This window comes from Micropterus dolomieu, linkage group LG19 (assembly GCF_021292245.1).
Source record: "Micropterus dolomieu isolate WLL.071019.BEF.003 ecotype Adirondacks linkage group LG19, ASM2129224v1, whole genome shotgun sequence".
Classification (NCBI taxonomy): domain Eukaryota; kingdom Metazoa; phylum Chordata; class Actinopteri; order Centrarchiformes; family Centrarchidae; genus Micropterus; species Micropterus dolomieu.
Genome location: NC_060168.1, coordinates 10,358,005 through 10,380,119, shown reverse-complemented (window position 1 = coordinate 10,380,119; position 22,115 = coordinate 10,358,005). Strand labels below are relative to the sequence as shown.

Genomic DNA, 22,115 nt, shown 5'->3' with positions numbered 1-22,115 from the left:
CTGACACATAACTGCAGTACTAAATGATTCTTTATACCACAGAGGATTAGACAAATTATTGATTCTGATTGGCTGGCAGGTGAAGATTTATTTATTTGTAGCTGGACTGTATAACCAGATGCAGATATTTCATTAATTTATACCAGATGGTAAAAATTTGGGAGGGGAACCTTAAAGAGACAGGAGCTGAAACTCAGTGGGTGAACAGAGGTGCTGCAGCAATGGACAATGAGAAATTGTTTTTTGAACTTCGAATGATGTAAACCTATTCTCATATTCTCATTGAAGTATGAACCTGGAAATTAGTGTAATTTGACACCTTTCAAAAATATTTATAAATCACACTTTTTAATATTAAATTAAACAGACCGCTCTGGACACTCATGTTACACATTTTATTCTATTGCTCTTGAGTAAAATACATTTCACATCAAGGAAATATATTTCAACACAATACAAAATAGAGGGAGAAAACACTGTGCACCAATACTGACAGGACTGCATGTATTTAAGTTGTACATATGTATATAACCAAAACATTCTTGGGAGTGTAACAATAACAGATTGTCTTTACATTTGTGCCTTCAGTATGCAAAGATTTGACCTTTTAATGGCATGCACAACCAGTTTGAAATGAGTGGATTCTCAACCAGTGCGGCAGAATTCACCAGTGTTATGTGGTGAAAAGACAAGTTTATTATAAATATGTCAATAAAATGGATAACAAAATATGACCTTTTGTGTTAATAACATAATGACTTTCTTGAATATTTTGGTGCTGTTGAGTTTTGCACTGACAAGGTTGAGGACCACAAAAACATGTTCTTTTTTGTAGAAATGCCTGGCAAAAGGTCCATATGATAAAGCTGAAATGAAAACTTTAAAAGCTAAACATTCCCTCTCCTCTATCCTGTACATTTCAAACCCGTCTCATCTTTGGCTAGATCTATAGGTGCAAAATGTTATGGTGGTACATTAGTCACAAGCTGAGATACATGTTTACAAATGGGTTTAAATGTCGACTAAAACCCTCCAGTTTTGTTCTTGACACTTTTGCGCCGTAATTCAAAGAGCAGAAGAAGACTAAAGGAAAGCAGCAGAAACTAATCTGCTTGGTTATGAGCAATGAAAACTGCCAGAAAATGAATTAATTATGAATAAGCAATAACATGACCATAGATCATTCAGCATTATCCAGTACTATAAACAAATACAATCTTTATTATACATTTCAAATAGCTCCTTTTAAACAGCATACACTAGCTCCTACAGCAGCACAGCAAAGGTTATATAATGCAGTTTCACCTTCAGCAGGAAAACACCCCAAACACAACACACAATAACTACCATCAGCAGTGATGACAGAAAACAATGCCTCGATTAAGAAATAGTTTGATTGTTATTCAGGGTGTTAAATGAGAAATAAAGAGTTTCATTCCAAAATGAGATATCTGTCATTTAAAAAGAATAAGACGACATCCACGTTAAAGGCCGATGTCACCCTATAATCCACAGTCATGCAAAACAAGAGTTGTCGTATCAAGAAGTTTTCTTTCAGGATAGGGTTGTAGATGTTTATAAAATGTGGTGAATTTCAGGTGGCAACTTTTGGACTTTGCACTTTGCAATGAAACCCTTCAATTTTAGGATCACGTATAAACACAACCATTGTGTATTTCTGTCTGCACTCAAGTTGATTCATAAAAATACAATTGTTGTAAAATGCAATAGGTGTGCAGTTGCTACAGTTGCTTTACACCCACAATCAGTTATTTTAAATTAATGATTGAACTTCAAATTTCAGAAAAGCAAACTATAGATGCAGCCAAAAAAAGTTCAACCCCCACACCAGCAACGGTGGATTTCATTTTAATCAATCATTAACACTACAGACGATTCAAATAAACAAGATTTAGATTAGCAAAATAGCCTTGTTGTTTATGTCACCAGATGAAAGACATTCATGCATCTTTAGGTCCGCTCAACATATATGTATGTGTATGTGTATATATATATATATATACTTATTCTTGCATACTGGGATACAACTTCTGTTTTCTCACGTACACTATCATCACTAACTAACCACACTGGACAGTCATGTGTTTGGAGCATTTGGTCAACAAAGTCAATGAATTTGATCAGAGAAGCTCAAACTGAGCCAAGCTGTCCACTTAAACGAAGCAACAACAAAGAGCGCACACTGTTACCCACTACCCTGACCTGCAAATAAGCATTTAGTATTTTGTCACGCAACATTAGCTACGTTCATTTGGTACAATGGGATAATGACTCAAGTGCAAGCTACAGTTTTCCAGAAGACTAGCTAGCTGTTGCACGCAAACCCCTTAATCTCTAATTTTAAGGAACTGAAATTAGACAGCTTTGACCTCTTATAACCTGCTCATGCAGTCCTCCAGTTCAAGCATGGACATTAAAACCAACTAAATCTGAGTTACAAAGCTTTCACATGACAACAGCAATAAATTGTCATCCTTCTTCTGCACTTCGGTGCATTTACACACACAAATGGCCAAACTCAAAAGGAATCTCAGGTCACAGCATTTCCTCTTAACAACAACATGTAGAGACAACACAATATATTCCTCCACCTGACACAACCACCAAACAAGCACCACCACCTACAACAAGCAAATAACTCGCCACTAAATAAAGCGACTGCGCTACTTCATAAAGTGATCTCACGTGAATAAAAAGACTGTGAAAAACAGGCTGCCGCTGCCATGGCAACAGTACATATTTATGTTGACAGAAACCACACTCGTTAGTGTTCACCGAAATACTCTATGGATGTGCTTTGTGAGCTTTTGCAGTATAATTTCTACATATTTTCTTAACTATGTGTATTTAGCACCTATTTTTAATATGAAGGGGAATATAATTGAATATAAGTACACTTAAAGGAGAGCTGAAGAGGGTAAGAAGCTGCAACAGTTAACAAGGAGAACAACATAGGAGGACGTTATTCATCAAGGGTTGGACTATTTAGAGCTAATCAACGGACTGGATTTTCCAGTCTAACTACAAGATGGAGATTAAATACTTGCAGGAATCCTAACATGCTATAGACAGTGTAGCTTAAAATAATATGTACTTCTTAAACAAAATAATGAAAATCATACTAGGAAATCTAAGTGAGTGGGGGATGTAAGGCAAAAAATGTTACATTCAGAAGCAAGTACAAACACAACAAAGCACAAGCCTTCATTTTAAACCGGAGTTACAATTAAGGGCTTCAACTTTGCATGAACCTGAATGCAACATGAAATACCGGTGAGTGATACACAAATCAGTTACTTCATGACCTGCCACCAAATAGGCAGACAAAGGAAGACAGAAGAAACACACCACAATAATAATTTTAAAAAAAATTCAGTCAGTTTTTCTTTCTTAGGAGTGCCATATATGTGCTGAGCGAAATGTGATCTTCCTTCTTAAAGGGTTCTGCTTTCACTTACTTGAATCCTCTTTTTCAAATGATCAAACAATCAGCGGCCTTCACTGTTACACTTGGAGCAGCTCCATGCAGTCAAAATAAAAATGCTGCAGTACACATGACAAAAATGCATAAATGTTGTTATACCCTCCCACTTGTGCTCAATGGACAACCAATGTATATGTGTGTCTTTGTGCATGGAGATGTGTTGGCTGGTCCTACAGGCCCTTGTTGAAGTAGACGGTGGTGGTGTGGGGACTGGTCTGTCGTATCCTCTCCTGCAGATCTGCTTCCAGCCCGCTCACACTCATAGAGCTACAAAGAGAGGGTTGAACGTCATCAAAATTGCTGCTTCACGTTAGAGAACACTTCTTGAGCAAAGAGAGTGGTGTGGCTGTGGGTACCTTTTCTGTGGGAAGAGGGCGCAGCACAGAGGAGTTGCAAACACCAGGCTGAGAACAAGACACAGAGAGGGATGTTATAGATTGTGTCATTCGCTCCTTTTTAAGTACAAATGCTTGCATGTTCATTAAAAAATAAAATAAACACCATAGCTACTATTATATGTAATTTACTTACCACAGACCGACGAGCCCCACCTGGACTGGAGCATTCAGAATTGGGAACCGCTACAGTGGAGTGGGGGGGGATCAGAGAAGGCAGAAGTGCAGGGTATCAGGCAGACATATCACCAAGTTTGTCCATCCTCAGACATAAGAATTCAATGTATGTGTAACATGTGGAATGTGACATTGACAGGACCCACAAAACACCAGCACACCCAGTTAATCCACTGACTGAAAAACAGTATGACAGTCAAGCACACTTACCTTCATGAAAGCTTTCTTCTCCAGAGCGTTCATTATGACAGGAGGAATAGCTGTAAAAAAAAATAAAAAGAAGTCTGGTGACGTGTTCTGCTTCATGAAAAAGAGAAAAGTTAGTTTGCATCAAATAGGGTGAGGAATGATTTTCCCTCTCATGCCATCAAAAGTTCAGGATGAGTCAGCTGATGATCAGTTTTCCATGTGATCAGTTTATTTGAGCTTTTGGGGTATTTACGTTTAAGTCTGTGTTCTGTGTTTTCAGGATTCATTAGAGTCTTGTTTCTGGCCACCTGATAAATAGAAGTCCAATATTAACTCTCTTTTAGCTCTGTTTTTGGTCTTCTGAGGGAAATACGTGGCTGTTAATCCACCATGCAACACATTCACTATTTTTCAGTGGCTATTTAGCTGCTAAATGAAACAGCATGGTGGTGAGGGGTGAAATAAAACAGTAAAGTTGCGTGTCAGACAGCTAAACAATGAGCTGAAACTCATTACAAAGCTCTGTAAAGACGGGCAGAGCTGCAGACTCACGTGATAATTCTTTGTAGGTTCATCAATACCAGCAACTGCTTTTATAATAGAAATATACATTATAGCCGCTTTAAGAAGCCAGCAAATAAAATGTTGACATTACCCATTGCTGGCACTGCCATGCCGATCCTTGACACCACCACCTGCACGATGGCCTGCTTAGCAGCATTGGGGGACTCTCCTAACCTGTTCCCGTTCTCATCTGTCACAGGGATACCGTACTTCAACTCCCTGGAAGAAGGGTACAGAAAAGTAATGTAGAGCAGTTGTCACAGTTCCTAAAAGCTCCTAAGTAAATGAGGTAAAATAGAGGTAAATTGCTTTTCCTTCTGAGACCTCACCTCTGTCTCATAAAGGGAATGTTGATACAGTTAGCAGCAGCAACAGCAGCAAAGGGGACAAAACGACTGACGATGGGAGGGAGACGCTGCAAAGATGGGGCAAAGAGACACATTCAGATCTCTGCACATATATTCAGATCCATATGCAGGTCATCACGTCTGTATCTGGAATATCAGGAACCACAGGGATTACCGTAGCTAAAGACTTGAGTCCCAGGGCAGTGACTACAGCTCCAGTAGTAGCACTGATGTAGGCTGCACCAAGCTGACTGCAAAGAGACAGATGCACATTTCACACTTTAATCACCCACTTCCTTTTTTTTTTTCTTTACATTTTCACACTGACTTGTGCTACATGAAGTCTGCCACTGAAAATGTGTCACTGATACACTGAAGTGATACATTTCAAAGTGTAGTTGCCCCAGTAAGATTACAAATCCACATTATGCATGAATATGAATACGCAAAGATAACAAACAAGAACATCCTCACAAATGATAAGGCAGAGGTAGGCATTGTAATATTCAAAAACAGACTCAATGACATGCTTAATCCACGAATATGCATTTGCATGTTCTGGCAATCCTCCCATTCTTCATAAATGCATGCATTTGATGCTGTTCTGCAGCATGTGAAGGATGCATTTTGTGGCACAATGAAAAGAGTATGCAAACGCACGTTGACCTGACATCAACAGGGAGCATTTAACCCATGTCAGCATGAGTGCATGGTGACATGGGGCTGAACATGCTTAACAGTGGAACGTAATACCGCTGTGAGGGAAAGGTGGAGGACAGCAGCTCCCACAGCCTCCTTACAGATACTAGTTTAGAAGGAGGACAGGAATGATCTACAGTGGAAGTGAAGTGAGAAGTCCTCCCTACTTCACGGTCATGGGGGCATCTCCACTGCGGTTGGTGTAGTTGACGACAGCGTTGAAGGACTGGTTAACCCACTGCCAGAACACCACTGCCGGAGTAGTCCTGTAAACACGAGGGAACAGCAACGGTGCGTTTAAAAACTGTCAGAGTAGAGCATGCAAGCAGTACTTCTGACTTTTATATGTGCTGTTTTCCAGTCTCCACAGTAGAAAGAGCATGGGATAATCATTATATTAAACACACTTAATCATTACTTATTTCACACTGCAACTACCAATTATTTACATTATCAGTCAACCCAGCAGTTTAGTTTGGAATAAAGCTGCTATACATAAGTGAAAGATCAAGATACCGTTTGTGTAGTGGAGTAATATAAACCACAAAAACACGTGGCTATAAATGGTCTCTGTTTTCTGCTACTGTGAAATGTCGATCCGTCTTGTTGGGTTATGTGTGACAAGTCAAGTCACAATTTTATTTATTTAGCCAGAAATCACAGGTCGGTCTCAGAAGGCTTTGCACTCTGTGCTACATAACAGCCCTTAGCCTAGTGGCTCTGAAACATTTTATGCCATGCCCCCCTTCAGAAACTGAAAACAGTTCATGCCACCCCGTCACACGCAAACAGAATTCTTGTCAATGATTAACAATATTGAGGGGGCAACAAATAATAACCAAGTTGAATTTGACTGGAAAAAAGATTCAGGTCAGTATTATAGCTTTGCAAACTCTTGTTTTTTAATTTCCCTACATAAAATCATATTCATACAACTTAGTTCCACTCACACCAGTGCTTTAACCTTACACACCCAATCCATGTGTCTGTTACCCAGTGAAACATACTGGATGTATACTTTGCCCCTTGACACCAGGGGTCAGCAAGTAAATGTGGCATCAGTCCATTTTTTTTAAGCCATCAGATGATGGCCTGAACAGAGTCATAGGATAATTTAAGGCTACAAGTTAGCTTGTCCAGTTAGCTCACTGTGTGTTTGATCTCCCCATTGGGCTAACATCTTTTCTCTCCCTCTTCAACAAATTAATTATGACAAGAACTTTTCACACAATGAAGCATGTGGTGGAGTGTGTATGTCCCAGCGATTGATCCATCAACCTATGGACACTTATTTTCATTTCCCCAGCATCTCCAGGCAGATGAAATTCCTGCTAGTTCAGGAGAATCCAATCTCACATTTCCTGATGGCTATTTCAGAAGTGCATCAAGCATGCGCTTCAGAACTTTTCAGAGTAAAAGCTTGCAATTCAACTCAAAATAAAACATTAATGCAAAAGACTTTCTTGCTCTTTTATTTTGAAGGCAAAATCACTAAAGAGAAAGTGCTTATGTGAGTTTCTGTTGCTGGCAAATCTATTTCAGCACCAGCCGCTATCAAAGTAATCTGGCCACGGGCCAGATATTATTGCAGGCGGGCCAATTTTTGCCCACAGGCCGTTTGTTGCCAACCACTGCTTTATACCTTTGTCCCTTATGGACTATACGGGGTGGTGATGGAACAGTGGGTAAGACACACGCCTTAGGTGTGAGAGACCCGTGTTCAATTCCCCTTTGTGACACTGTGTCCACCAACATGTCCTTGAGTAAGACACTTAACCCCTACTTGCTTTAGAGGCATGCGACCTCTGACCTAAATTGTAAGTCGCTTTGGATAAAAGCGTCAGCTAAATGTTATGTAATGTAAATAGTGTTTTGAAGAAGAAACGTCTCTCTGATTTGGTCTTTTTAATCACTGATAAACCTACAAGTATTTTTTATATCCCTTCCCTTGATAAATAATCTGAAGTCATACCTTCTCTGTATTTGTTTATTTGTTGTGCCTTTTTTTATTATTTAAAGCCACTATGTGCAGAATATGAATTTACAAACATTGGCGCCCTCCAGTGGTAGTGTACTAACTTGACACTGTGGTAGACCACTGATCAGTCGAGTTTGATCAGCACACAAAACTCCCAAAGTAATTTAATTTTAATGATGTAAAATATGGAGATCCAAAGAGTTCATTATTAAATAAATTAAGTAGGCATTATGAAATAATAAATACATACAGACAACATATATAATTACCATGAAATAATTACATTTTTTAAAACTCATCTCAATATGTTAATTCATCCTGATTATTTTTGTAATAACCAGGTTTATTGCATTTTATTTATTTACTTTTATTTGAAAAGGTCCCTTTTCCAGGGCCTGTTGTGCAATTTTTTTATTTCAAATTGCGAAGCTTTTATTCCACAATAAGGGTAAAGCAGTTATGTGATGTTGCTCACTCATGACTGAATCATTTCTAATTTATTTATTTGATATCAAACAATTTATAAAATATGTGACCAGCTAGGTTTCACTTGATAAATATCTGAAACTATTACATTGGTTATCAAAATTATAAATTAGAATTAAGTTACTTTCTGACAGTATTGTCAATTTGTTGGATCAGCATCACATGACTTCACTGTCCTCTCAGATGCCCAATGATTTTTCAGTAGTAGGGAGGGATAGTTTTTATTCTTTAAGAGGATTTTCCGTCAGTGCAGGGATTAAAATCTCTATTTTTACCCGTCCTGTATGATGCATTACGGTTACATTTGAATCACATGGAAACTGTATCATATTCATTCAGAATATTGGCATACATATTTTTTTTTTTACACATTTTGATGAAGCCTTTTTCAGTTTGGTGTTAACAATATAATTAATTGTGTACAGAAACAACTCTGCTGTACCTGTAGAAGGTGAGCATGCAGCCTGTGATGGACATGTTCATTGGCACCTGAGCAGACATCCGGCCAATCACAAACATCTTCTCCCCTGTGTCGGGATGGAAGGCAGAGTCGTAGATGTACTTGGCCCTCCAGAGCTCATCCTCCGTCAGGCCAGGCTTCACGCTCCCGGCTCTGAAGAAGTCAAAACAAAGGAGTGATGTAGTGGTTTCCACATCGTGTAGAGACACAGCAGTCACACAAACACAGCATTTTTTGGTTTTGCAATGGAACTGTACGTAAGTTTGCGACATAAAATTAACAAAAAATGCATTAGTCTCATCCCAGATTTGCCTTCTTACTTATACGGTATGAAACTTCTATCTATCTCTACCTCTATCTATCATCTGCATTTTAGTGTAAAGGGATACACACCACCTCAACCTCTCTAATATTCTCATTTTTACTCCTCCTCCATCTCCTACCTGTAGTTCTCCACGATCACTCGGGCCTCCTCCAGAGTCTCAGAGGACAGCAGGACGTTTCGGGGATCTGTGATCATGAAAAAGTGCTTGGCGCGCCCCATAAAAGTGCCTTGATCCCATCTTGCCTCCTTGATGTTTATGTTGAGGGACAGCTCTCCAGACATCCTGGCTGTACTGGATTCACATTTAAACACAAGTGTGTCATTTAGTATTTCAGAAGAACAATTGATCTAACGCAGAGATACATTTTCGAATAAAGGTTAAACAGATGTATGAACAAACAAGACAGACTGGGTCTTGTATTAGGGCCACATTAAGTAAAGAAAATTGAGGATGAAATTTATTAATTTATTTTGTGTTTCAAGAATAAAGTGGAAATGAAATGACGTTAGATCGACTGTCCGCCTTGCCAGCTGCTATATACGCTACATTATAAACATATTGGCTACATTCTTGGAGTGTAAAGGTTTCTGAAGAAGAGGTGCAACTGTTTTCTTAACTGAAAGTAAAAGCTGTGTCTATGATGTAACCTACATGGTAGCGGGCAAGGCGGACAATGGCTCTAACGTGATTTAAAGGACTAAAGGAGTTGACTTTGTTTTCGTGATTTCAACTTTAATCTAGACTTTATTCTCACTATGGTACTTCAGTTTTATTCTGGACATTTCACCTTTACTCTCGAAATGCAAAATAAATAATAAGTCTTTTTCCATAATGTGGCCCGAATACTCGGCTGTATGTTTGAAATGTTTCAGTGCTAACGCTTAAAGGTTCAGTATGTAATATTTCTGAGGATCCATCGACAGAAATGCAATATAAGATCCATAACTATGTTTTCAGTGGTGTGTAAAGACCTTACATAATAAAGCATTATGTTTTTATTACCTTAAAATGAGCCATTTATATCTACATAACCGCAGTCACCCCCTTCCATGGACATCGCCACATTGCATCGTCATGTTTCTACAGTAGCTGAAAACGGACAAACAGCGCTACAGAGCACGTTTTGTCTCTAAGTTCTTCTTGTTCTACTTCTGGTAGAATTCAGGCAGTGCAGACACTCATCACTATGTTGAATACGTACAGTACGTTAGAAAAAGAAGAATTAGTAATAATATACTGCAGGGGTCGGCCAATAAGTTTTGCATCAGAGCAATATTTTCAACCATTACTTGTGGATGACAAGTTAAGCCATAATATTAAGTTGTATTAACATGCTGTTCAGTTAGCTCAGTAAGACACAGGACTCACAACCCAAGGATTGAGTGTTCGATACCACCTTGGGAGTGTTTTTTTCTCTCTTCAACAAATGGATACTGCAGCATTACAGCATGTTCTGCACTGTTTTTGTTTCAGTGACTGATCCGCATCCATCAACCTACAGATGCTATTGCAATTCCACAGTATCTCCAGGCAGAGGCCATTTAGGGGAATCACGTTTTCTGACGGCTCTTTCAGAGGTGGGTCAAGCAGGTTACAGACTCATGTAATTTCGTTCAGAATTTTTCATAGTAAAAGCTCCAATTCTGCATTGCAGTAAACAAAGCTTCTCGCACTTTTATTTTGTAGGCAAAACCACCAAAGACGAAGTGATTATGTTGCTGTCATGACTGAGATCTATTTCAGCACTGCTACCAAAGCATTTATTTATTTATATTTTTTGCCGCTATCAAAACACCCTAATCTGGCATCGGCCCAGGTATTATTGATGGCGGGCAGTTTTGTTGATGGTCCATAATCACAGAGAGAATTAATGTGTTTCCCTTGTCAATGTTTGTATAAACTTTAATTAATGTGTGGTTTATAATGGACTGTGGTGCAGAAACAGTGACAGTGTTTCACTCTCTTGGCTCACATTTTCCATGTCTGTCAGTTGCCAAGCAACAATAACATATGTTTTTTCTGAATAATTAAGTAAATATAAATTCTTAATAAATACACCTAAAGAACCCTCATTTCTTGACTGGCCACTCTCTGCTGTCTCAGAAGAGACATCGTTTGTGCTGTGTCAGACACCCTAGCTGTCCTACGCTCTTTGACAGCTTAGGGGGCAATGGTAGACTGGAAAGATGGTTGCATTTCACAACCCTCACCACTAGATGCCTCTAAGTCTTACACACTGAACCTTTAACAATAACAGCATTTCGTTACAGATTCCAAAACCATAGTGTTACGCTACTTTATTTAGAGAAACATTTACTGTAAGTGGTTTTCAACAAATCTTTTTGTTTCAAAGGGTTCTCAAATGTTGAATGTTGTCTAAAACAAGAACTATGTCTAAAAATGACAAAGTCATTATTTCAAATGGAAATTGTTTGATCAAAGAACAGAGAAGTAACACTACATATTTAGCCAGACAATTGCTGTAAATGTTTTATATACTCTATGCTATTTACACAGTATATCGAATACGTATTACTTATACCCATCTGTACAGGTGAAATTATTTTAAATTGTAAAAGACTTTGGCAGCTTCACAAGTAGGCCTCCACCTCACAACTCTGAACCTCTGAACTGAGGTGCTCCATCACTGAACAGCATACCTCAGTAATAGTAACGGTATCTCTGAGAAAACAACCCCGAACAAGTTTGTCAGCCATGTTTACATTCCAGTGCAAAGCTATCAAACATCTGTGTATCAAGTGTTGATGTGAGTACGATAAAAGGCTAGTGAAAAAACAGCTCTGCTAGGTCCCACTATATGTTGAATTGAATATATCACCAAACAGGGCCACAACTGACGAACACTTCCATTATCTACTGTTCTGCTCATTTATGGATTTGCCAATAAAATGTCAGAAAATGCCCATTACAATTTCCTGAATCCGTTGTTAGGTTATTTTCAAATGCACTTGACACCTGGAAGTCAAAACGTTTGACTGCTGAGACAGCCAAACCGATTCAGTGTGTGTGACATTGTAAGTAACGTTAGCTGATCAATGGAAGTGCGTGACAGGCACACAGTGACAGATGGGATCGGGGGGAGTCACGACACGTTGCCTCGGTTTCTGTCAGCAAGCCGGCTAACAAATGCAGCTAACAAGCTAGCGAGTAAGCTGAAAATACCATTGAAACTCACACACTGGAGTAACATAAATACTCAAGATGGACGTTAAACGCGAATTAAATTCCCAAAACATCAAATGTTAAAACAGACAGGACAATAAACATTTTTTGCGCCATCAAAACAAACCACTTTCAGTTTAGTGTTCTCTTGGTAAACTATCGTCAACCCGCTCATTAGACAGATAAGTTAGTTTAGTTAGCGTTAGAAAGGCACGCATCGAGGTAATTGCGATTCAAATTAATTAAATATATGAATTCAATCAGCACTGAAACGTACCTGGTTTTCTTTCTTCGATTTTCGAAAATGTATGACCTCTCAATATCACAGCACTAACGGTGAAAATGTGATGCCTTCATGTGCCCTACCAAGTATTGTAGAACAGAGCTTCACGGCAAAGGACGCGAAGGTAAAAAGGAAACGTATATATTATTGTCTGTTACACCCTTTTTCAACTTGACCACAAAAGCTATAATTATAAAATTATTGTTATAATAATGTTGATTATCTTTGTTGTAATTTTCTCAAAAATCTTCAATAGACGTCGCATTGAAGTTGTACTCTGGAAATCAACGCTTTGTAGAGGTAATTGAAAGCAACACCGTTCGGAGGCGGAGTTTCTCGTGGAGGGTATGTTGAGTTGCTGGAAGCGCTGGGCGTGGGAGGGGGGACAGCACATGATTGGTTAAAAACAAAGTCCTTATAGGCAGCATAAAACGTCTCTGTTAAACAGCAGCCCAGTAGTTCCAAGATATTTCATACTTAAAAGAATCTCTGAAAGTTGTCAGAGAAATTAGGCTAATTTAAATGTCTTAAATATGAAAAAACCTTAGGTTTAGTAAAGTTTCAAAAATATTTAGAAGATTTTTTGCTATTTGGGTCACATCATGCAGCTAAGTAAGACATTGCTTACTTTTATGGTAATCCACTCATTCCAACAGACATTTTTCATTTAATTACATTGTATATAGCCACTGTAATATGCAGTAGAAATATGCAACGAAATAAGTGTGTTTGGTTTTTTTTTATGATAAGGAATCTTAGAAAAAAATAAGGTCAAGAGTGCAAGTATGGAAATTAAGCTCCCAATCATCATATGAAGTATCTGTATCATTTAGCCTATTATTTAATAATTTTTTTGTCACGTTTTCTGGGGTCGTATTTATTGTAGTTTTTTTTTTTTTTTTTTTTGAAAATTATTGTGGTATGCAAATCCTCTCTCCAGTTATTCAACCAGGGATGTCTTATTGATGTAGTGACATTGTTTGATAGGCTTAATAAAGTTGTCAAAAATAACAATAATTATGTTAAACTAAAACAACACTTATGATTTAGTTTTAGCTTCTGTACAGCATATTCACTGTTATTAACATGACCGATCAATTCCCTGGAGATTCAGTCAGATCTGCATAGATGTTGTGATATGTCACCGCTGACCACCGGGTGGGGTTGTTCATCCATCTCACAGACACGGTAAAGGAAGCCAGAATGTTCCACAGCTCAGTTTTTCAACATGCGCCTCTCTTCTTCTTTCAGTTTTACTGAAAAGTATGGGCTTAATTAAAAAAAATATTAGTTACAAGTTTTACCTGAGGACAAACTGAAATTGACTTGAGAGAAGACTTAAGTCAGCGTGATGTTAGTGCACTTAATCATCAGCGTTAATGGCTGTACAGCTGCAGGGGGCTTATGTAAAAGGCTTACACCTCCTAAGACAATAATGGTCACCTGAGAAGAACTGAGGTCGCACTAATACTCCGGATGTCCAATAATGCGTCAGCGAGTCGGACCAGTGAGCGTCTGTCCGAGCTCATCCGGCACAACATGGACGCAGCAGGTAACGCTGTCAAACTTTGTTCACTGCCTTGGTGTTAAAATTGTTTCACAGGCGTTTTGTAATGTTTCATGTTTCAAGGTATCAACGGGGACAAGTTTAGACGGAAACGAGACGCGTTAAAGTTTGCCCCCACCGCTCGGTACAATGTCAACAAGTAGTCCAGAAGTTTAGTTATAACGTGAATGAATAGATAATAATTAACTGTCAAAACTGAGCCTCTTGTTTATGTATTCTATCTCTTAGTCGATGTCCATGGTGCTGACAGGTGAAGTTCAATGAGAGGGCAACGTTACTTATAATTTATTTTATTTTACTCTTCTACTTCAAGATCCCAGGTTATATGTTTTAACTGTTTCAAACTGAGGGAGTTTTAGTATTTCATCTGGAACTTCTGAGCCCGTTTTATTCATTGCAGCATATTCTTCTCACAACAGATATCCATTTAATTAAACATGACCCGAAGGGAATCACCATGCACCGCTGACTTCTCTGCAGACAGGCCAGCAGCCTCTCAGCTGAAGCAGGGGGAAACAGGCACCATGGGCTCTATGGAGATGGAGTCAGAGGCTGCCAAGGATGGATTCTGGATTATACCAACTTCTTTCACCTACAAAGAACATTAGGATTCCGCAGTTCAATCATGGACTACTTTTTGCCATCCTTTTTAAATGAGTATATAGTTTGTTCATTCAGCTGTGTTATCTTGGAGTTTTTCTATGTCACATTTTCTCTTTTGGATCCTGGATTCTTTTATTAAGCTGTATTTATGGTCTTAAACTGGTTTTAGTGAAGATCAGGGTTGTTACCTACAGCTTTGTAAGTGGCTTGCCCCAGTGGGGACCAACTCCAGCATTTTAGCATCCACTTTGGAGCAGCAAAAAATCCAGTTCCCCACCACACTTGTCTCCCACCTCCTTTCTCCAAATCCCAGGCTGCACCTCTTCCATCCTGACAGCACAGTCCAGAAATCCTCCTGTCTGGATGACTAAGGGAAGAAGTGCCAGACACATAGCATGGCTCACTCCTTACACCCCTCTGGCTGGAGGGAGATGACAAATGGAGGAGGGCACCCCCACTTCAACAATGGAGGCCAGAGCGGGGGTCCCCACAGCAACACACGCTACATGCTGAAGAAACAGCACCGCCACAGACACAGGTCCTGCTCACCAATGGGAAGGGTCATTCTCATCAATGCACCTGTTGATGGTGAGTTTGGGACATATATAATATACAGTGGTTCTAGTTCCTGAAATGTAAATATTTCAGGTTTTCTTATTCTCCTATGATAGCAAACTGCATGTCTTTGGGTTTTGTACTGTTGATCAGACCAAACAAGCAATTCAAGGACGCCACTTTTGGCTCTGGGAACTTTTGTAGACCAAACAATTCATTAATTATTTGAGAAAATAACTTGCAGATTAATCGATAATGAAAATGATCGTTAGTTGCAGCCCTAGTAGAAACCTCACAAGTATACATGAATATCTCAGTGACTCATGGTCAAGAAACCTTTCAAAAGCTGGAACATAATACTTGAAGGGACAATTAATTAATATTTCTAGGTTTGAGGATGTGGCAATAAAATTGGTTGAATTTATACTTTTAAAATATTTAAATATACATAAATACTGCAGGGCAGCGCGGTGGTGCAGTGGTTAGCACTGTCGCCTCACAGCAAGAAGGTTCTCCCCGTGTCCACGTGGGTTCAAAGACAAGCAGGCTAGGTTAATTGGTGTCTCCAAAATTGTCCTTAGGTGTGAGTGGTTGTCTGTCTATGTGTGGCCCTGCGATGGATTGGCAACCTGTCCAGGGTGTACCCCGCCTGTCAGCTGGGATTGGCTCCAGCCCCCCGCGACCCTGTACGCAGGATAAGCGGTTGACGATGGATGATAAATACTGCAACAGTATTGACGTTTCAGTATTATTTACCGACAGTAATTAAGAAAATTGATTTGGAGAAAATATTTATGCAAATTACTTGGTTTTCACACCTTATTTCTCCTGACTGCCACAATCCTTGTGTGTGGTGTACCTTTTCAGTGTGCTTTTTGTGTTTGCAGGAGGAGATGAGAGTGAAGACATTCACACAGTGACAGTAGATAAGAGTCCAGATGGGCGTCTGGGTTTCAGTGTCCGCGGGGGCTCCGAACACGGACTCGGCATATTTGTCAGCAAGGTGGAGGACGACAGCTCTGCAGGTTAGGAGGAAGTGTGTGTGTGTGTGTGTCTCTGTGAATGTGTCTCTTGAGCTTGTGTGCTTACATCTGGGCATGTGGTCTTCTGTTTCCGTGTGACATTTACTCTTGTTCATCATGCTGAGTTCCACCTGTGTCTACAGCGCAGGCTGGGCTGACTGTGGGTGATAAGCTGGTGGAGGTGAATGGCGTCAGCCTGGAGAGCATCACCATGAGCAGCGCTGTGAAGGTCCTGACGGGCAACAACAGGCTGAGGATGGTGGTGAGACGGGTGGGCAAGATTCCCGGCATCCGTTACTCCAAGGAGAAGACCACATGGTGAGGCCCAACACCTCACAGGTGCAACTAAGTGCGGGTTGTGTCAATGTGAATAAGGCTGCCAAAAATCATATCCTACATCTAATCTACAATTAAATATTTACACAACATAGTTAATTTAACAACTTTACCAAACTGTATATTATGACTTTATATACAGACCACAACCTTGTTATTACCACCACTGACCTTTGCACGGCTCTTGTTTTGTGAAGTCTTGTCACTTGACTGTAGCTCACTCACACTGGTTGTCTGTCTTTTTGGATACACTGTATCTTGGTTTCATGTGACAGCAGTGGATGGATTACCACTGTGACCTTTATGGCTAGTATTTGATTAACCAATTCTGACAGGCCTGGGTTCAGTGCAGAAAGAAAAAGCAGTGAATGTTTACATGTATGCATATACAGCATGTATATATTTTTCACTACGTGTGTAGGGTGGATCTGATTCACCGGCGGATGGTGGTGGAGGAGAGCGGTCGCACACCGTCAGAGGCCAGCTCAGACAGCGCTCTCCGCAGAATCGTGCATCTCTTCACCACGTCAGATGACTACTGTCTGGGCTTTAACATAAGAGGAGGCAAAGAGTTTGGACTGGGAATTTATGTTTCTAAGTATGAACCAAGTGTTGTTTGAAACACATTCAGCTACTGCTTGTTTTACTCCTGAGGAGGCCATCAGCATCAGCTAAACAACAACTATTCAAGGTTGTGCAGTGTGTGCATGCGGTGGAACCCAGGTTCAACCCTGTTGAGTTATCCCTGAGCAAGAACGAGGAACTAGGACAAATAAGAAAATAATTTTCCCACAGGAATTACATGATTAATCTCTGTTTCTGCATTAGACCAAAGCAACCAGGCTTCAGTTAGAGGTTGTGGCAGTTGAATTGTGTTGACTTTTTTGTGTCGAATTGCCATTACAACTAAAAGTAGTTAAGAAACTACTTTGATGAGCTAGTAGTGTGAATAAGACAAACAGGTCAACATTTAACACAACATACAAAACTAATACTGAGCAAGACTAAAATACTTCTAACAAATGTAACTGAAGATAAATAAATGACTAGAAAATGAAATAAAAGTGTCATTTGATAGTGAAGTCAGGTATGAACTTATACAGTAAGTGCCCACAGTTTACATTATTCAGTCAGGAAATGGACTTCTTTTGAATTGCTCATATTTACACATATACCGTTCTCTTCAGGTTGGACCCAGGTGGGCTTGCAGAACAGCATGGCATCAAAATGGGTGATCAAATCCTTGCAGCCAACGGGGTCAGCTTTGATGACATCACCCATAGCAATGCAGTCGAGGTCCTGAAGAGCCACACCCATGTCATGTTGACCATCAGGGTAAGAGACAATTTTACAGATAAACTTGAGGGCAGATTTAAAGCGTGCATGTATATATTTTAAGCACGTGAGAGACAAATATAGATGACATTCCATCAAACTAATTTTGACAGCTACTTCCGGTCCCGCCCCAACCGTAAATATGTGTATGCAACTGATAAGAGGGGTGCGTACATCCTTCCGTTGTGTGTTTTTGACTGATAATTGGAGGAGGTTTTTCATTGATTTAAAGACTTTATTAAGTAATAAAACATGAACTTGACTGAATTAACTAGTAGGTGTTTATGGCAATAAATTTATCATTAAAAATAGTATAGCAGTGAGTTATAAGTAAAGGAGGAATCTCCGGGGCCAGCAAAGGATCAGTAGGAGGTTTCTTCATTGATTTGGAATCAAGTCAGTCTTTATTATTAAACAAGTAAAGAATAAATTGAAATAATTACAGTAAAGCAGTAAAATAGTATAACAGTGAGTTAAAAATAAACAGCATTTTAAATTACCTTCAACAGCATGCAGCAAAATAAGAGTGAGTTCCAAAATTAAACTTTGTACAATCTTTGCTAGTGCTTTGTCTTACAAACTTACCATCATTATCACTCTTGTGAAAAGCTGTAGCCTAGTCTTAAACTTGGGAGTCTTAAAACTTTAATCCTTCTAGAGTCTGTGTCTCTTCTTCTCTGTCCTCTCTCTTTCTGGTAGCATAGGCTGTGCAGGGTGAATTGAGGAATGTGCTCCACCCCCCGCACCTCCTTCCATCCCTCCCTCCCTCCCTCTGTTTTCTCAGTGAGCCGTGTTGTGTGTTTTAACTGTCATTAGCATCTTCAGGTAATCTTGTAGACCAGTTATTAACTATGGTTATCTATAACCCTAGACTCCGGTTGTTAAAAACGGTCTGGTTTTATCAGACAGAGTTCGTTTTCGAAACAGGAACCTATTTTTATCAGCCGGAGACAAGAGTTTGGAACTACAGACTATATAATAATCTGGTACCAGATCTGGTACCAGAAGTAACGGTCCCCAACCCCTCACCAGTTATCTCCCACATGTCACATACAAAATAAGAGGATGGGCAGAGTTAGCCGTGAGCCAATGATAAGAGACTAGGAGGGGTTACCATAGGCCAATGATGGGAGTCTGTGAAAATAAAACAAGAACATTGTCTTCAACAAATAATACATTTTATTACAAGTAGGTTTTCACTTTTTGTCAATTTGCCTTAGAAGAAACCATTTTGTGGAAATGTCATCTGATTATTGGTCATTCAGTCATTGGGTAAAAACAAACCCCTTCATATTTCTACCTGGATATCGTACATCATGGAGTAAGCCCCTGCAAATGGCTAAAAGGATAAAAGCAGGCAATGTTTACATAATACATATGTTTTTATGTATGTCCTTGGTTGAATTCATGAATTTTGGACCCAACATGCTTGAAAGTTCAATATATCAAAGATGCTAGGCCTTTCATCAAAACCTATTTGTAAAAAAATTTATAAATATGAAATATTATAAATAACAACAATAATACATTTACAATAATAATAAATGAGTAGTATTTTAAATGACATATTCATTGGTAGTTTGATTCAGGAACCGGACCTTTAGGTGTGAACCCACCCTTGAGGATTATTGTAGAAATTTGTAAAGTGATGCATATGAAGAATCGCAATTACTTAACACCACAAGGACATTTTTACCCTCTATAAATATAATATTTGCTGCTTTGCACGTATCAAGTTCCAATAGACTGTATATTGGTGAACCAAAGATTTAAAAAAGTTAAATTAAAACACTTAACTACCACCTTCACTGAAATAGCATTCTTACAGAAGAAAAAAGACTATTACTTATTATGTTTAAAGTTAAGCATTCATGAATGCAACATTTATTTATTAAAATACTCACCTTTACATCTCACACCAAGCCACGTAAGAGGGGAAAAGGCTTCACTACATCTGGCACATTTTCCAAGGCTGGTACTGCTGAGGAGCCCTCCTCAAGTTGGCCGTTGTGCTGACAACAATATTGATTATGAAATTACATTTTCATTAATAAATTACACTTCTAATTTGGTGAAGAACTTAGAGCTACTCAAGTGCACATGAACATTGAACTCAACATGGATGGCACCAAAATGCACACCAAAGACAGTGTGGACCAAACAGTATCTAGACAAATATTTAACACTTTCAGCAGTCTATTCAACTATCTTAAGCCTTGCAGGTTGCAATCCAACAAGTTTGCAGCCACCATTTTCTTCACAAACAATCTGAATTACTTTAAACGCATACATCCATATAAAAAGTCAAACTGGCTTCCATGTAAAAACTATACAGTCTCCCATTTTAGAATCTTATGTTTGTACCTCTATGCAAAGTTTTAATACTAATTTTCTTGATAAATGACAAAGAGACACACAAACATCAATTTGCACCTCAATTAAAGTGAAGTGAAAAATCAACCCAACCGATGAATTGCACATGCTTCAAAACAAACAACCAAATTAAGCATCTAAATGATTATTAGTATAGATTTGCTTGATACAATGAATTTTGTTATTTACTTTCAACAGCAAAAATCTGTATTTAAGCTTAAACATGTTAATAGATAGGCTAAATATGAAATATTATAAATGCTGAACATCCTGTTCTGGCTAGTCAAGAACCCCATGGTAAATCGGGGCATAACATAAAAAATAAAAAGTCATATGATAGATATTGTTACAGACTTTTGTTGTTGAAGCTGCTGGTTCCTGTTTAGCTTTGGAACGAGCTGATTTTTATTCTTTTACCTATAGGAGATTTATTTTAACCTTCTGTTTTATTGTCATCAACAGAAAACTACTGTCCTGTTATGTCAACAAAGTAGCTAACTAGCATTTGAATACTTCATCCCCAAGGGAAGGGTTCTGGATTTCATGTCCTCTGTAATAGTCTTATTCACAGGGATAATGTGGGTTGCACCCTAATTAGCAAAAGGCAGCTGGTTCTCAGTAGAAGGATCAAACTTTAGCTCTTGAAGTTTCCAGTTGATAAAGTTGTAAACTATAATTTTTTATAATTCTAGCTTTTTTTACTAAAGGGAAAGAGGAGGCCTGTTAGCGTGACTAGTGACTTAGTTATGAGTAAGGCTTTAGTTTAGAATGAGGGACATAGTCTATATGTTATTGAAAGACTAAATTTAGAGTTATTTGTACGCTGTAGTTTGGGGGTTTTTGCTACATAAGAATTGTCCTTATTTTGTAAGTGTAACTACAACAAATGAATATTCTTTTAATAGAAAAATCCCATTCTTTTATTCATCCATGCTGGAGTGTTGCTCCATGCTAGCTAAGAAGGAACTAAGAGGGAACTCCGTGTCATTACATGCCAGCCAACAATGGACGTTTCTGTAATGCAGTCAATAAATAAAATGCAATCCTATAAAATTTAGACTAAAGAAACAAGTACATTTCAAAATTAATAGAAATCTTGTGGTCGCAATAACTGGTCAGTTTCATTTCACAATATTTGGGGACAGAATTATTCCAAAGGTTTAGTAAAAGTTGATAAACCTGTTTTAGTGTTTACTTACAAAAAAAAAAAAAGGATCTTGCTGCTGAGCATTTTAGTCCTAAAAAGGCCTACTTCACCATTCCACAAAGGTCATAAAAATGACCAACCACCACAGACAAACCTGAATTCCGCTAAGAAAAACTTTAAATGAGTGCACTAGTGTAATAAGACATTTTATATAATTGAACCCTGGATAAAATACCTTTTGCTGCTAATACTGCAGTCCTTGATATTTGTGCATGCATCCAAGTTATTTCTGAATAACAGGTAAAACTGTAAATTCTCAATAAAGTGGCCCTGAATATTTTTGTAATATTTGTATCACAGAGAAATGTTTAAATATTACTAACAATGATTTGAAAGAAACATTTTTGAAAGAAACAAAAAGTCTTTAAGAGATACAACACTCATTAGCTGAAAGAAATTCACCGCATGGAGGTCCCCTCTTTGGTAGGTAGATACTGTTCAAGGATCCAAGTGCCCACTTGGCAATTTCTTGAAGGCAATGTTCTCGTTTTATTTTCACAGACTCCCATCATTGGCCTATGGTAA

General features: G+C 38.7%; 2 protein-coding genes across 2 annotated transcripts; one reads left to right on the top strand and one right to left on the bottom strand.

The window, feature by feature from the left end:
* Positions 1-381: 381 nt before the first annotated feature.
* On the bottom strand, positions 382-12,665 carry sfxn3 (sideroflexin 3). The gene is made up of 11 exons (XM_046030278.1): positions 12,587-12,665; positions 9,244-9,417; positions 8,783-8,953; positions 6,044-6,142; positions 5,353-5,428; positions 5,160-5,245; positions 4,922-5,049; positions 4,288-4,337; positions 4,037-4,086; positions 3,862-3,909; positions 382-3,772 (listed from the first exon to the last, which is right to left on the bottom strand). The coding sequence occupies exons 2-11, from the start codon at positions 9,405-9,407 to the stop codon at positions 3,676-3,678; spliced, it is 969 nt and encodes a 322-aa protein (XP_045886234.1). The 5' UTR covers positions 9,408-9,417; positions 12,587-12,665; the 3' UTR covers positions 382-3,675.
* A 1,720-nt stretch (positions 12,666-14,385) lies between these two features.
* LOC123958170 (PDZ domain-containing protein 7-like) lies at positions 14,386-22,115 on the top strand. Its single transcript, XM_046031431.1, has 7 exons — positions 14,386-14,479; positions 14,579-15,350; positions 16,205-16,342; positions 16,483-16,657; positions 17,097-17,273; positions 17,863-18,010; positions 22,092-22,115. Exons 2-7 carry the CDS (start codon positions 15,158-15,160, stop codon positions 22,113-22,115), a joined length of 855 nt encoding a protein of 284 aa, XP_045887387.1. The 5' UTR covers positions 14,386-14,479; positions 14,579-15,157.